The following is a 14,262-nucleotide window of genomic DNA, read 5'->3' as shown; positions in this document are numbered from 1 at the left end:
GTCCTTCTATATAGTTGACAATCTAGTTGTATATCCAGGGAATTGTTAATTAGAAACCCCCTGCCTGCTATAACATGGCAGGACATCGTATCAATACGATTTGAAATATTATTTGTTTTTTCCATATAAATAATCAAGAATCATAAACACGACACCAGACTTACCAATACAACATACTGAGAATGCAATTGAACGAGCGTTTCAAGTTTGGAGTGACGTCACACCATTGGTATTTACACGAACTTCCACCGGTAGCGCCGATATTAACTTAAGATTTGATGCAGGTGCTATCCACGGTGATGGTTATCGGTTTGACGGGCCAGGTGGAATGTTTGGCCACGCATTTCCACCGGAGAACGCAGTCAATGCCATGGATGGTGATGTTCATTTTGATGACGATGAGAAGTTTACTTTCCAAACCATGGACGGTAAGGCATTCTGTTAGAATTAAATTATATTTTATTGCGTCAAGAGCGCACCATACGTATACCCAAACACAAACCCGTCACAAGCTTGGTTTCGACGCAAAGATGACGTACGCGCAAGTAATTCGATCAATCAAAAGCTACATTCTTATTCTTAAGAAGGTAGCATACTCTAGGCTAATGATACGAAAGATATTTTCTATTTTAAACAAGATAAAGCATATTAACAAATGAATACCTTCTTTAGAAATATGTTAATATGCTTAGTTTCATAAGCTCTTTCTTTTTATACTTATTAATTTAACGCACCCTTCTGTTTTTCAGGTTTAAACCTTTTCCAAGTTGCTGCTCATTTAATCGGCCATAGCCTGGGTCTTGCACATTCATCTGACACAGAGGCATTGATGTCACCCTTCTACCATGAATTTATACCTCAGTTCCAACTACCGGATGACGACAGGGACGGGATACAACGTCTATATGGTAGGCAAATTATCATTTATTTCTATATAATGATTGCAATACTATAGGCCTACACAAATAGGCATTGTTATAATTCTCTCTTTGGAACCTGTATCTGAAACTGGACTTAATGCATTCTCACTCCTGAGCAAGATCAAAGTATATTGATCGAAACGTCGAGAAATACACGTGATGTATTTTGTATGTAACATTTATTTCTTTTTTCTTCTTATTTTATATTCTTACAATGTATATCTTACTCGTCATATTTGATTATGTTTATGTATCTTTTCTGGTGGGTAAGCCTCAAAGTTCTTTGAACTTATTTGCCCACCAGCCACACATCTTTCTTATATATATATATATGTTTATTGTTACTTAATTATCATATAAATGTGTGGAAATCAATAACAAAAACAATGTACAGTACCGCAAACTTTATTATCAACAAACAAATCTAAATATAATATGAATTTAAAATAGATTTATTAGCGAACACATTATTGTATTCTTTAAAATAGGAAACAAACCTGTTGATGAGATTGGGAATTCTCCAGCCAGGACGGGTGAGGATGACGAAAGCGAAGTGTCCAGGCCGTGCAACAAGGTGTATGATGCAGTCGCCTTTCTTCGTGGCGATATATTTATGTTTAAGGTAATCTCGTTCATCAACGCTTTCAGTTTTTATTCTTTTATTTTACAGGAAAAAATAATTGTAATTTTGTTTTGTTCAGAATGAAACCAAAATTTTGTTATATTTTCTTTGATGGCCTCAAAGATTGCATTTTATAAAGTCTGTTGTGTTTCCGTTTGTGAACAGTGACCCATTACATTGGACAAACTGAAAATTAGATTTCTGAGATTATACTTTCCTATTGATTCCTTATAATTGTTTAGAATGTTTTTTAAAGATGTATTGTCCCTTAAAAATATATAAAAAATGAAGATTAATATAAAAAGACGTTGAATAGGCCAGTTCTCAATTTTAACAATGTTAATCACTTCCGTAAAAAAAAAATAAACTAAATACTTTCACTTGGTGACATTCAACCAAAAACCCATTGAATTTCCAGTCAATTTGGTTATTAAATTACATTTTTTCAGTATTATATATATTATATTATATATATTATATATTATATTATATATTATATATATTGTTTGGATCCAATTTTTGGTCAAAGTGAATAACTATTATGTGACATTAAAATGGCATATTCACCAAAAAAACATTTCTTAGGCGGACAATATTATGTTTAAACATAGGTATATTATTTAGATGAATGGCCATGAAATCACAAAATGAAACTCTCCACCAATGTTGTTCGATACTTAGAGGTAATTCAGGGCAGATGTACTGACTGACAATACATTATAACACATTCAGTAATCCCCCTTTGCAGGCTCACGCCCATTACATCATTCATTATTAATTTTAGGCACTCTGCCCAAGTAATGTTATGTTATAAAGGAAATATTATTTTGCTACTCAATGACAAGGTCGGATATATTTGATTGTGAGGCATTGTTATTTGTCTATTTGTAATCACATAAATAAGAGGTTCTCTTTTCATTTCGTTTGCAAAAGGAATAATGTAATAGAAACAGTTCAGTAAGACATTTTAACCAAATTAATTTAGTCCATGATTCTAGATAGATCAAATAACTTGTTTTGTTCCTTATGCCATTTCCCCCCAAAAAATGTCACACATTTAATTTGGTTTAATTATGCCTACTTCATCTCCCAAATGGTAATGCGAGAATAATTCAAAATAGTAGACCATTTTCGTCATACCTCAAACGTACAAATCTCATAATTACGTATTTGTTAAAAGGACAACCGTTACTGGCGACTTTATTTTATTGGAGTAAGCACTTCTGATATCAATCACGGAGATCCTGTCGATCGATTTTGGGAAGGTCTGCCAGATAATATTGATGCAACATATGAAAGACCTGATACGACTATCCTATTTTTCAAAGGTATTTAAAGAGGACTAGAATTCTTGTGATCGCTATTGAAAACGCTGCCACTAACCAACCACAGTACTAATCATACGTTGTAGTGACACTAAGCCGCATACTGTATAGTAACATCAGCAGTAGTAACCTAGTAGAAAGAGCATAGTCTTAGTATTCATAGTCTAAGCAAGTACTGAAGTAGTTGCAACACCAACCACAACAGAGTGGTAGTATAGTAGCATCACTAGTTGCAGAATTAGCAAGTTGCATATCTGGTAGTAGCAGCATGTAGTCGTTGAAGCTTGAAGTAGAGTAGCTGTAGCAGTAATACTAACACCAGTAACATTAGTGGCTGCAATAATATTAATCTAAGCAGCCAGTAATATTTGTATGATTTGAGTCCCATAGTTCCATTCAGATAGCACACCCAGCTTTCTTTTCAGAAGTTATCTTCAGATAATCATGAATTTTGCCACCAATATTATTATACATTATGAATACTATTTTTCAGTCACCGTTCTTATAATTGTATGTATAGGATCAAAATATTGGGAATATAGAGACAACAGACCCAGGCCAGGATTCCCCAAACCAATCAGTCATCTAAGCCCGAAGCTACCCAGAAAGGTTGATGCTACGCTGACTTGGCCAGACGTTGGGAAAACTTATTTCTTCTTTAAAAATCAAGTATGGCGATTTGACGAAAAAAGAATGGATGTTGACAGAGGTTATCCCAAACTGATAAAAGACTCGTGGGCCGGTGTTCCTGATAACATAGACGGTGCATTCAGTTACCGAAACGGTAAGTCTACTGCTGCAAGTACCAGTCATTAGACTGATATGAATAAACAGTCAGAAACAATTTAATTCTCTATAATATTATTTGTTATCATTTATTGCAGGATGCACTTACTTCGTAAAAGGAAAGAAATACTACCGCTACAACAACAGACGACAGTTTGTTGAGAAGGGGTTCCCCCGTTCGTTCGGCGTGGACTTTTTAATGTGTCGGGCAGTTGATGACTAAATAACTAAGTAACTTGTCACTAACAATTCACTTGCAGACAAGAAACAGACTTAACAAAAACATTAGTACATACTGACTTTTAAATAACCCCCATGCAATGGGTTAAGGTTGCTTTAATTAGAAGTTTAAAATGAGGTACTTTTTTTTAGATGCGGGTAAATTTGACTAAAAGAATTCCTTTGTTTCATAGACTATTTTTTATACCTTGATTTTATATTTGACATTTCTAACTTTTCCTTTTTGTAACAAAGTGAGTTTTAAAAAGTAGGCTAATCTCGAGTAAGTACTCGATTAAAGTAATACGTCACGAAATAAACTTAGTTGTTCTACTTATATTTGGAAACGTAACATGATGGTAAGATTATTAAATACCACAAAGCTTGGATCAGAGATTATGATTGAAAGGATCGTAAGTTATTGAATAATAATTATAATGTTATATAGATAACGTGTATGTATCATTACACTCATCTTGTATCTCATAATGCTTATTAAATCAATGTAGTGTTTACACAGTTTCACATTGTTGTCTTGTGATTTTGTTTTCTCATTGTTAATTCATTCATTCATTCATCTTTTTATTTCGGAATACCATGACCATATATCCATAGCAAATAAAGAAATCATTGAAAAGATAACAACAAAAAGGGTTGAGGTTGTATAGTATTACAGACAAAATATATATATAAAGTCAATATAATATCTCGGTATCTTTATTACTTTCAGAAAAACATCAAAAACAATTCACTAAGGCAAATAAAAATCTACCTTTCATTAAATAAACATTTTTAACAATGGAATCTTTTTCGATTTAGGGTCCTACTATTATATAATGTATTTGAATGCTGTGAGTGGGCCTCGCCTTTAATTACGAATCAATCTATTTATATAGACATTCAGTATTTATACATTATTATATTAATTTATTATGAAAACATATTATTATATATTGTACTTTCAAAACGATTTCCGTCGGTAGTGACGTGATAACTTTTTTTTGTGGATTTCTCTATTCTGATTGGTTATTTAGTTCACTTCCCCTGGCTCAATAACCGTCATACACATTTCTGATAGAAATGCACAGAGTCAGAACTGGGGGTTTACTGCAGTCGAGGTTGAGCATTGGGAAGGTATGGAGCGCCAAGCTAGTCGTCTTATACTTGGGTTTCTCTTAATTAGTCTCTTGGCAGCAGGCTGTCAGGCTGGTGATGACGATGATTTAGAATATCTAGAAGTTCAGGTAAGATTTAAAGCTACTTTCACACGACAGCAAATCTTCTTCAAACATTTTGATCTAGTATTTCAGATACACAGAGCCTATCATGTTCATTAATATGTACCGGTACTGTATTACTAATTGAGATATTAGCCTATAATAAGTTCATGTCCTGCCAAACCTTCTCAATGCCAAGTAATGAATAAATTAGTATTGTTGTTCCGTAATAGTAATAATTGATATGCACAAAGTATAGTTTCGTTTTGGAGAAGCACACACACATTTAGAAAAGAGTTACATCTATTGTTAATTGAAAGATAAACTTTTGAAAAATAATGAATAGATCTAGTATGAAAAGTAGAACGAAGTTCTATCTATTTTAAAATAGTGTTCCTATCTTGAAATCTACAACTACAACTTTGACTTAGAAAGTAAACTAGATAATCCATGAAGTGATCAAATTGAAGTGGAAACTTTAAATATTCCTATAATATATTTTTGCTGACTAGTCTTGTGACGTTTAGCATCTTCCTGGCGTGTATGGTTTATATTAAAATTAATTTGATATTACACAATACAATTAAAATATGTTAATTCATACTCTGCGGAAGGTCTTAATGTCAAAAAGGACTGTTTTGACTAACTAAATAGTTGTTATATGTAAACATTACCGGAATCAGTTATGTTCTTAGTGAATATTTTGTTTGATGTTTCCTTGGTAAAGTGATGAAGGATATTGGATTAGTCACCACCAATTATAAGGTGTTTTAGTGACGATCATTTCTATGACGCCATTAGTAATCTAGGCAACTATCGTTATTTTCAGTACATTTTTAGCATTATAAAACTAGTTTGAGGACTAAAAAACCGGTCTGAAATCATTTTAACTTAGGATCGAATGGAAAACCAAAACTAACCAAGAACACTTTCAAACTAAAGGAACTGAATTGCTGCAAACAATACTGCAGTAAATGCAGCAATGTATTAATATAGAAATATTTGTACACAAACTAATACATGCTTAGTTGTTATTCTCTTGAGTACTGTAAGGCGTGCCACGTGATTCGATGAGTAAGACCTATAGTCGAAATTGTATGTAAGTTCGCAGATTTTAAGATTGTTAACTCGTCTTGGTGACGAGTTCAAATCTACTTATGATGTCACTAGACAATATCACAAAAGAAATTATTCATCTACAATTTTGACTAAGGTTAAGTGTATGTTACATAGCAGATACAGTATTATACATTCTTAGTCTAATTCTAAAGTAAAAAATTTGGTATACTAAAAGAAAGTTTAAGTTTCTTCTTATTCTGTTTTTTAATACAATATAACCATGTTAATTACATAACAATAAGAATCCTTGTACTCGATAATTAAGTTGGTCTTTCAAGTGTGTCCAAGGTTGAGACATTTTGCCAAGTTTGAAAAGTTTTCTTGCCAAAATTATTCATCAACTTAAAACTTTGTATAGGTGACTCATAGCGTTCAAATTGGTCTTTTCCTGTCGTCCCCGCACACAGCTTACTCAATGCTACAATTCTATACCAATCCATCAACCAATGAGATGCCAGGACATTTAAAATGAACTTTTAAAATAACAATGCTTGTACTGGATTTGATTCATCTACATTGTCTACCAAATAGTAGCCAATAAGATTCTAGGATTTCGGTTGTTAAATTAACTTTAAAATAACAATGCTTGTAGGGATTTCACTCATCTACATTGTCTACCAACTTAACAGCCAATGAGATGCCTGGATTTTGTTTGTTAAATTAACTTTAAAAAAACAATGTTGTAGGGGGTTTATTCATTTACATTTGACCAACTAAGCAGCCAATAAGATGCAAGGATTTCAGTTGTTTAATTAACTTAACTAAATTAATTCATAAAATTAGCATTGTATTTCGAAATCGAAAGTTAAGAATGTTTTTTTATCATTTTTGTTTTCACATTTAATTTTTTTTGTTATTGTAAATAAAGTATTAATGTTCCAACGATATTTTTGTTTACAAAAATTACAGTCGCTGATTTAGTTTAATAATAAAATATTGTTTAATCTTCAAAGAAAGTTAATTCCTTTTCACCTGGTCTGGCTAATTTATTCAAAGACATTTTTTTGCTTCACTCCTACTTTTTGACCTTAAGTGGGTGTGTGTCTGAATTATCTGTCAATTTTAATATAAAATCTGTCTTTTTACACGCGATTATAAACATCATGTGACCAACTAGTGTCAGTGTATATACACAAAACTTTATAGATTATTCTTTGATATAGAATAACTGTTTGGTTGTTAAATTCATTTAATAATATTTATTTCATTTAGCTATAATTGATAATTTATTTAATTTAAATAGATTTTTTATAATTGTATTTCTTTATATGTGACCTCTTCATTACAAGAATGTTCTAGTAAATGGTCAAGTATAGGACTCCGATTATCACATAAGTATATCATTAATATCAATCATATATGTGAAGAGTATTTCTATGCATTAAAATATATTGATTGTGAGGCATTTGATAAACAGGAAAACTGCCTTAAAATGTCTTGACATGTTCGAGAAACTATTCTCATCATCAGAACAGAAAAAAACGCCTAGAGTACTTATATACAAATAGGACAGGTTGTATGTAAATTTCTCGAAACATGTCAAGACATTTAAAGGCAGTTTGCCTGTTTATCAAATGCCTCACAATCGTTATTTTTACTCGAAAGTTCGGTGGAATCATACAAGATTGATTGATGTATTGCGAACATAATGAATGGTTGCATTCTATTTAAAAATATTATACGTTCTCAACTATCATCACTTAATTGCTCATCCTGATAATATTTTAATATTCACTAAGCCGTCTGAATTATGTAGACCAATAAAAAGAAGCCTTCTAAATTGACAAATAGCACGAAGTGTTAAGAACATTAACTCCCAAACGGTTAAATACAATAAATTATTTAACCGGCTTATTGCCCTGCCAATGTCAACTGTAAGTGCATTTAAATTCGGTGCAATCTGCTCGATATGACAAGGAAAATGACACATCTTTTCTGCCTGCCCTAAATTGGCTCATTCCGGTAACCCTGCATTGGGTAATCGTTAAGTCACGTGGAATAGATCTAAACTAAAATGTAGGCACATTTGAAATCAGTAGTAATATACTGAATACTGAAAAGCTTTATTTGTCCATTATCATAATAAAATAACAATAGAAATTCTTCTTAAAGATTGGCAAATATTACTATAAAAACAGATAAATATAAAATATTTAAAAAATTAATTTATAGAATAGGCCTACACACACATTATTGCACACAACTTAAGTTTTAAAATGCGGTTACAATTTGGAAGTTCAAATACGATGAAACAACAACGAAGATAAATATTGATAAAAAGGTGTTTAAAAGTTTTATTTAGGCCTACATAGTCTTAATTACAATACAGTATTTTTAGTATAGGCCAAGTTCTGGATGTTCTATAGCTCATTATTTAAAATGACCAGAATGATATTTTGAAATCAAACAAGGTTATTCTATCGTTGTGCGGATTTGAGCGGCTTAGCATGTTTAGAACGATTTGAGATGAATTCAATATCTACACCTAGACCCTACATTTTATACTAACAATGTATATGATAATATGCCATTACTAAATTATAGTCACTGTTCAAACACGTAAATGGTGTTTAATGTTTGTTTTTGTGCTAACTGTTATAGAACCTAATTGTAGGCCTACCTATTTTTATTTTTAGCAATTTTTACAACATTACGGATATTTGAGACCTCTGGCTGATATAACCCAGCATTATGATGACGACGAACTTGAGGAGGCCTTAAGATCTATGCAGGCATTGGCCAACCTTAATATTTCTGGTACTGCAGATGGGAACACGCTTGCGAAGATGCGCATGCCCAGATGCGGAAATCCCGACGTTGACGGCGTGGAATCGTTACGGAAAAGGCGGTACAACTTGGCTGGACCAAGGTGGAATAAACGATCACTTACTTACAGGTAAACCAGTTTCCGGTTGAAAATCAATAATAGTAATGATGTACTTAAAAAAAATTAAGAAAAATAGGACACACAATTGAATTGAACTTGAGTAACGTAGACTTTCCCCAAAAAGTTTGTAGTTATTTCGAGGCTTTTCTTTGTTTGTTTGAGTTTACAAGCTCAAATAGTACACGTATGAAACGCCATATGTGCCAAAATATTTATCTTTTTACTAATTTTATTTCAAAACTCCGTCTGGAACACAGACTAAGAGTAACGTTGCGTTTAAAGGGTGACTCCGGATGTAACATTTATAGTGTTTATTATAAAGATAAACCGCTGAAGCAACAGTGATAATAACCCCATTTATTTTTCTTCAGCGTCGAGAAATAATCCCCTTTATAAAAGTGGTGCTAGGGGTAATTATTACAAAGGTTTATATATTATAATAAACTACCCTTCAAATCTCTTTAATGTGAAAAGTGCAGAAAAACGTTTTATGTTGATTATTTCGTTTTACTTTTCAGAATAACAGGATACACTCGTGACTTTTCTAGAAGTTTAGTAGATCAGGAGATTGATCGTGCATTCAAAGTTTGGAGTGACGTCACGAATTTAAACTTTCGAAAAGTAGCTGCTGGCAACTGTGACATCATTGTTCTATTTGCAAAGTAAAAATCAGTTTTTCTTTTAAAATTACTCTATTTGGTCTGAAAAATAATGAATAGTAGTACAAGTATTGGTGATCGCAGACGATAAGGATGTTAAAGAGTGCATTTCTATAGGTTCTATTTACTTTCTATTCAATATCCTTTGTCACCTATTTATTTTAAAAGAAAAAGTTGAGAATTCGAACTAGAACAATTACTTTGTGCACTACTTTTTGTATTACTTCTTTCTCTATTACTTCTTTCTCTATTACTTGTCTGTATCATGGAGAAATAACTTATTTCTCCATGTCTGTATGTAGAGAAGAACACGGCGATGGACATTCTTTTGATGGTCGTGGTGGTACCTTAGCGCATGCGTATTTTCCAGGTCCTGGGATTGGAGGTGATGCTCACTTCGACGATGATGAACAGTTTACAACTAAAAGAAGTTCAGGTAAGTTAATATGTTATCTTTTTTTATTTGAATAAATAACCAATTATGCAACACCCAATACACGATACAGTACTTTTATAAAGTGATATTTAGGTCCACATTTTCTGATAATAAAATAAACTTTACCACAGTAGCCAATAATAATATAATATGGAACGTAAATTGATTGAAATAGATTGAAGACTAAATCGAATGTGGCTTAGTTTAAACTTAGTTAGTCTTATGTTCTTGAAAGTTACACTGATTTTTATCTTTGATCAGGAACCAATTTGTTCTTGGTGGCTGCACATGAGTTTGGACACAGTCTGGGACTTGGTCATTCTGGTGAAGGTGGTTCTTTAATGGCACCTTACTACCAAGGATATAAACCTAATTTTAGGCTACCAAGTGACGACATACAAGGCATTCAAGAGTTATATGGTAACGTACAACAACGTGTAGTATAAAGGGTTTTGACAGAAGCTGTACACTTGGTTTCACTATTCGCAAAGTCTAGTAGTAAGCACTTCACTGCTGGCTGCCGTGGGTCCTAATACGATTTTCTCATTTTCCAGTTAAGCTTGAGGACCAGATGTAAATACCTTTACCCTTACATTGTAGATCAATGAACTCGAGATCATAAATTGGACTTCTATTTTGATTTACAGGACGCAGGAAAACACCAAATGTTCCACAATCTCCTTCCAATCCCGATCTACCTCCTCTCGCTCCTCCAGAAAGGCCAGGAACCCCGGCAAACCCACCAAATGCATGTTTACAAAGATTCCAAGGAGGTTCGATTATTCGAGGAGAGATATTCTTGTTCCAAGTAAGTACTGGTATTTATTCAATTGTGATTGTTTAGAGACTACCATTATCTCTTGAGGTTAAACTTTCAGAGAAGAGATATTCGTGTTCCAAGTAAGTAGGCCTGCTGGTATTTATTCAATTCAGTGATTACCATTATCTCATGAGGTTAAACTTCCAGAAAACCATTTAACATACACAGAATAAGCAGAGGCAAAAATGCTACGACTTCATCTCTGGTTTTATAGTGACGTCCATTTTAAAGTTTTTTTAAAGTACTCCTTCCCGCCAAAAATGTGACAAAGCTATAATACGTATACCAGAACAGTTATATTATTGATTCTGTTACTTAGAATGAAATTTACTGGCGTTTGAAGAAGCCTGGTGTTGTTGTACCAAACCACCCAATGAATGCAGAGAACCTGTGGTATGGTTTCCAATCTGACATTGATGCTGTATACGAAAGACAAGATGGAACGATCATATTTACCAAAGGTTCGTTAAACTGTAATTTATTCTAGTATTTGATTAAAAACTAGGGTGTCCTACAGCCGATTTTTCACTAGGCGAATTTGTTCGCGCGAATCCAAAGCTTAATGCGGTGCGCATGCGTATTCGAGTTTCTGTCTGTCATACTCCCTTCTGCAACTATTTCTAGTTCCTATGAACACGTCATTCGCCTAGTTGAAAATCAGCTTATGGCATGGAGCAAGAGCTGCCATTTATTAACCAAGAACGTATAATGCGTGGGTTCCACAAAAGACGCACAAGCGATGGATTATTCGAACTGTCACTTGTCATTGGTCAACTCGCTTGATTATCCTATAGTTAAAACTAAAACGTTTATAATTGATTTTGTTTAATTTAAGAAAATGTCTATTTATCGTCGATCGTTATCGTCCTAGTGTAAATGGACCTTTACAAAGGCCTATTCACATCTCTGATTGTTGATTCCTTTACATTGTATTTTTCTAGGTCCCGAATACTGGGAATATAATGGTGTTGTTCCTAAGCCAGGATTTCCAAAATCATTGGCAAGCATCGGTCTGCCCCAAGATATCGACGCAGCATTTGTCTTTCCAAGTAACGGCAAGACGTATGTATTCAGGGGTAGTAGATATTGGAGATATGATGAAAAAAAGAAAAGCGTTGATAATGGATATCCTAAAAACATTCGCAAACATTGGAAAGGGGTACCGTCAAGTGTTGATGCTGCATTCCCATACCAAGGTATGAACTTTAACCTTTTTACGTTTGTGTATCACTTTCATTGTAATTGAATTTTCCTAAATTTCAAAGCAGAATGTAATTATGAATTCTCTATCAATGTTACAGTAATATTAACGTATTTGTGTATGGTTTTACAGGATTCACTTACTTCATCCGAGGACAGGAGTACTGGAAATTCAACAACGTGGATTTGCAGGTTGAACGTGGATATCCAAAGAATTTCCCTCGTGAATTTTTAGGCTGCAATACGGTTAGGCGGTACATCGACCCAGAATCGGCGTTCACAAGCTCTGCAGTATCACACACAGCCGGCCTTCTTTCATTTATCTCATTAGCCCTTCTTTATCTGTCTTAGATAACCATTCCTTTTAAACATTGCAATACCTGTTTCGAGTTCACTTTCAGTGACATTAATTTTTAATTTTGATTGTTATTATTTTGTTTTTGCTTTGATTCATCAAACAAAATAATGCCAGTGTACGGATGCAGGGTTACATCCTATATTATACACATTCAAACTGCGCATGCGCATTGGTAAATTGTTTATACGTCATTGAGATTTTATTTTGAATAGCGATTGTGTTAATAATAGATGTAAACAGTAATTCACATACAAAGGAGAATGAGTTGTGCACTTTAATCTACTAATCAACTAATACTTTCATTTAAATAAATAAAAGTGTACATTTTAAAGTATGTTTACATCGATTGTTTTCAAAATGATGTAAATAGTTTGTATGTATTCTGAGATTATGTAAAATAACATTTCTACTTAAATAAATCTATATATAATTCTATATATTTCTATTTAAATAAATTTCCGCATGTATTTGTTTGACTTTGTATACGGAGGATTCAGTATTTGTTCTTTTGATTGTATTTTTAAATTGTTTGAATAAACTTACAAGTTCTTAATATACTAAGGTTTACGTATTTTTTATTCTGCACGACACAACATATCATCTCAGTTTGTAACAAGCTGTATGTATGTATGTAACTGTAGTAACCTATAATACTTGTGGTATTGTATCATTGTTGAGTGAGTATTAATTGACCGATAATGTCTTATTCCAAAACTTTCGACCAATCAGATACCTGGTACGTAAAGACCTTGCTGTGCATAAACGCCCTCTAACGTCAAATTATTCACTATAAACAAAGATGGTGTACTTTGCTATAAAAATAAAAATATACGTTGCGCCCTCTAAAAATATTAGCCTAACATAGCAATAGTAGATAAAGGCATTACCTTACTCTATCCTCAAGAAATATAATGGTGACTCAAGTAAATGGAGTTAGGAAGTTTCTAATTTTCTCATTGACCAGAGAATACGGTAGATAATTTTAAAAATGCCATTAACAAATTAAAATGCGTGGGCAAGAGAACATTCATACAAAAATATCACCAGCAGTGGGCAAAACGTTTTATAAAACGCATTCCCTCGTGTGCGATCCCGTATCCGCATTAAATAAAAATGTCACAAAGAGTTTGAACGCGTGGGCACATGTTTAAAACGCGTCATCTTCACTGGAAATTGGATGATCATTTTTACCCGCGTCCGAATTGTGAATTGGTCGATGTTTGTGATTAATTTTTCCACTTTTATTACATTTCGGAAATGTTTTTATTGGGTGTAACAAATTAAATCTAGAAAGGTAAGAAAACGTAGTGAATAATGGAAGTGTCAAAGGTCAAAATTGTTCAATCTCAATCCGATCATTTCCCGTGAAGATGAAATACAGGATGACAAGCTCCTTTGAGAATCATATAGTAGTCTGCTTCTTTCTTTTAGGATAATTCTAACCGCGCCATTAAACACTCATAATCAAAAGCAGTATCTGCATGCCTGATTTAAAAATAAAGACATACTGCAGTCGCATAACTTCAACATTCTATCAATTCAGGATAGCATACCAAATGTGACTGAATCATGACTGAAGGTGTATCTGTATGCTGTATAAAGCATTGTCTTCACTATCAAACTTTATGTGATGTGTAATGTGATGTGCCCATATATGGACATGATGATATCATATCACACTACCATATTTGGGT

The 14,262-nt window shown here is 33.1% G+C and overlaps 3 protein-coding genes across 4 annotated transcripts in view; all 3 read left to right on the top strand.

Moving 5' to 3' along the window:
• The window catches only part of LOC144834760 (stromelysin-1-like), a 203,435-nt gene extending 199,044 nt beyond the window's left edge, over positions 1-4,391 (top strand). For both annotated transcript variants that reach the window (XM_078689675.1, XM_078689676.1), the window contains exons 4-9: positions 139-428; positions 750-908; positions 1,409-1,542; positions 2,723-2,870; positions 3,388-3,651; positions 3,752-4,391. In XM_078689675.1, coding sequence (XP_078545801.1) covers positions 139-428; positions 750-908; positions 1,409-1,542; positions 2,723-2,870; positions 3,388-3,651; positions 3,752-3,876 — 1,120 coding nt within the window. In that variant the 3' untranslated portion in view covers positions 3,877-4,391. The remainder of the gene's footprint in view (positions 1-138; positions 429-749; positions 909-1,408; positions 1,543-2,722; positions 2,871-3,387; positions 3,652-3,751) is intronic.
• LOC144834764 (large ribosomal subunit protein mL44-like) overlaps positions 1-14,262 on the top strand; it is a 186,910-nt gene that overhangs the window by 164,355 nt on the left and 8,293 nt on the right. The gene's annotated exons all lie outside the window — the stretch shown is intronic.
• Positions 4,229-13,105, top strand: LOC144835647 (stromelysin-1-like). Its single transcript, XM_078690722.1, has 10 exons — positions 4,229-4,285; positions 4,907-5,116; positions 8,845-9,104; positions 9,614-9,757; positions 10,057-10,190; positions 10,452-10,610; positions 10,838-10,998; positions 11,330-11,471; positions 11,952-12,206; positions 12,344-13,105. Exons 1-10 carry the CDS (start codon positions 4,229-4,231, stop codon positions 12,559-12,561), a joined length of 1,740 nt encoding a protein of 579 aa, XP_078546848.1. The 3' UTR covers positions 12,562-13,105.

The sequence above is a fragment of the Antedon bifida genome, chromosome 2, assembly GCF_963402885.1.
Source record: "Antedon bifida chromosome 2, ecAntBifi1.1, whole genome shotgun sequence".
In the NCBI taxonomy this organism is placed as follows: domain Eukaryota; kingdom Metazoa; phylum Echinodermata; class Crinoidea; order Comatulida; family Antedonidae; genus Antedon; species Antedon bifida.
The sequence above is the reverse complement of the archived record's forward strand: the minus strand, read 5'-3'. Positions and strand labels throughout refer to the sequence as shown.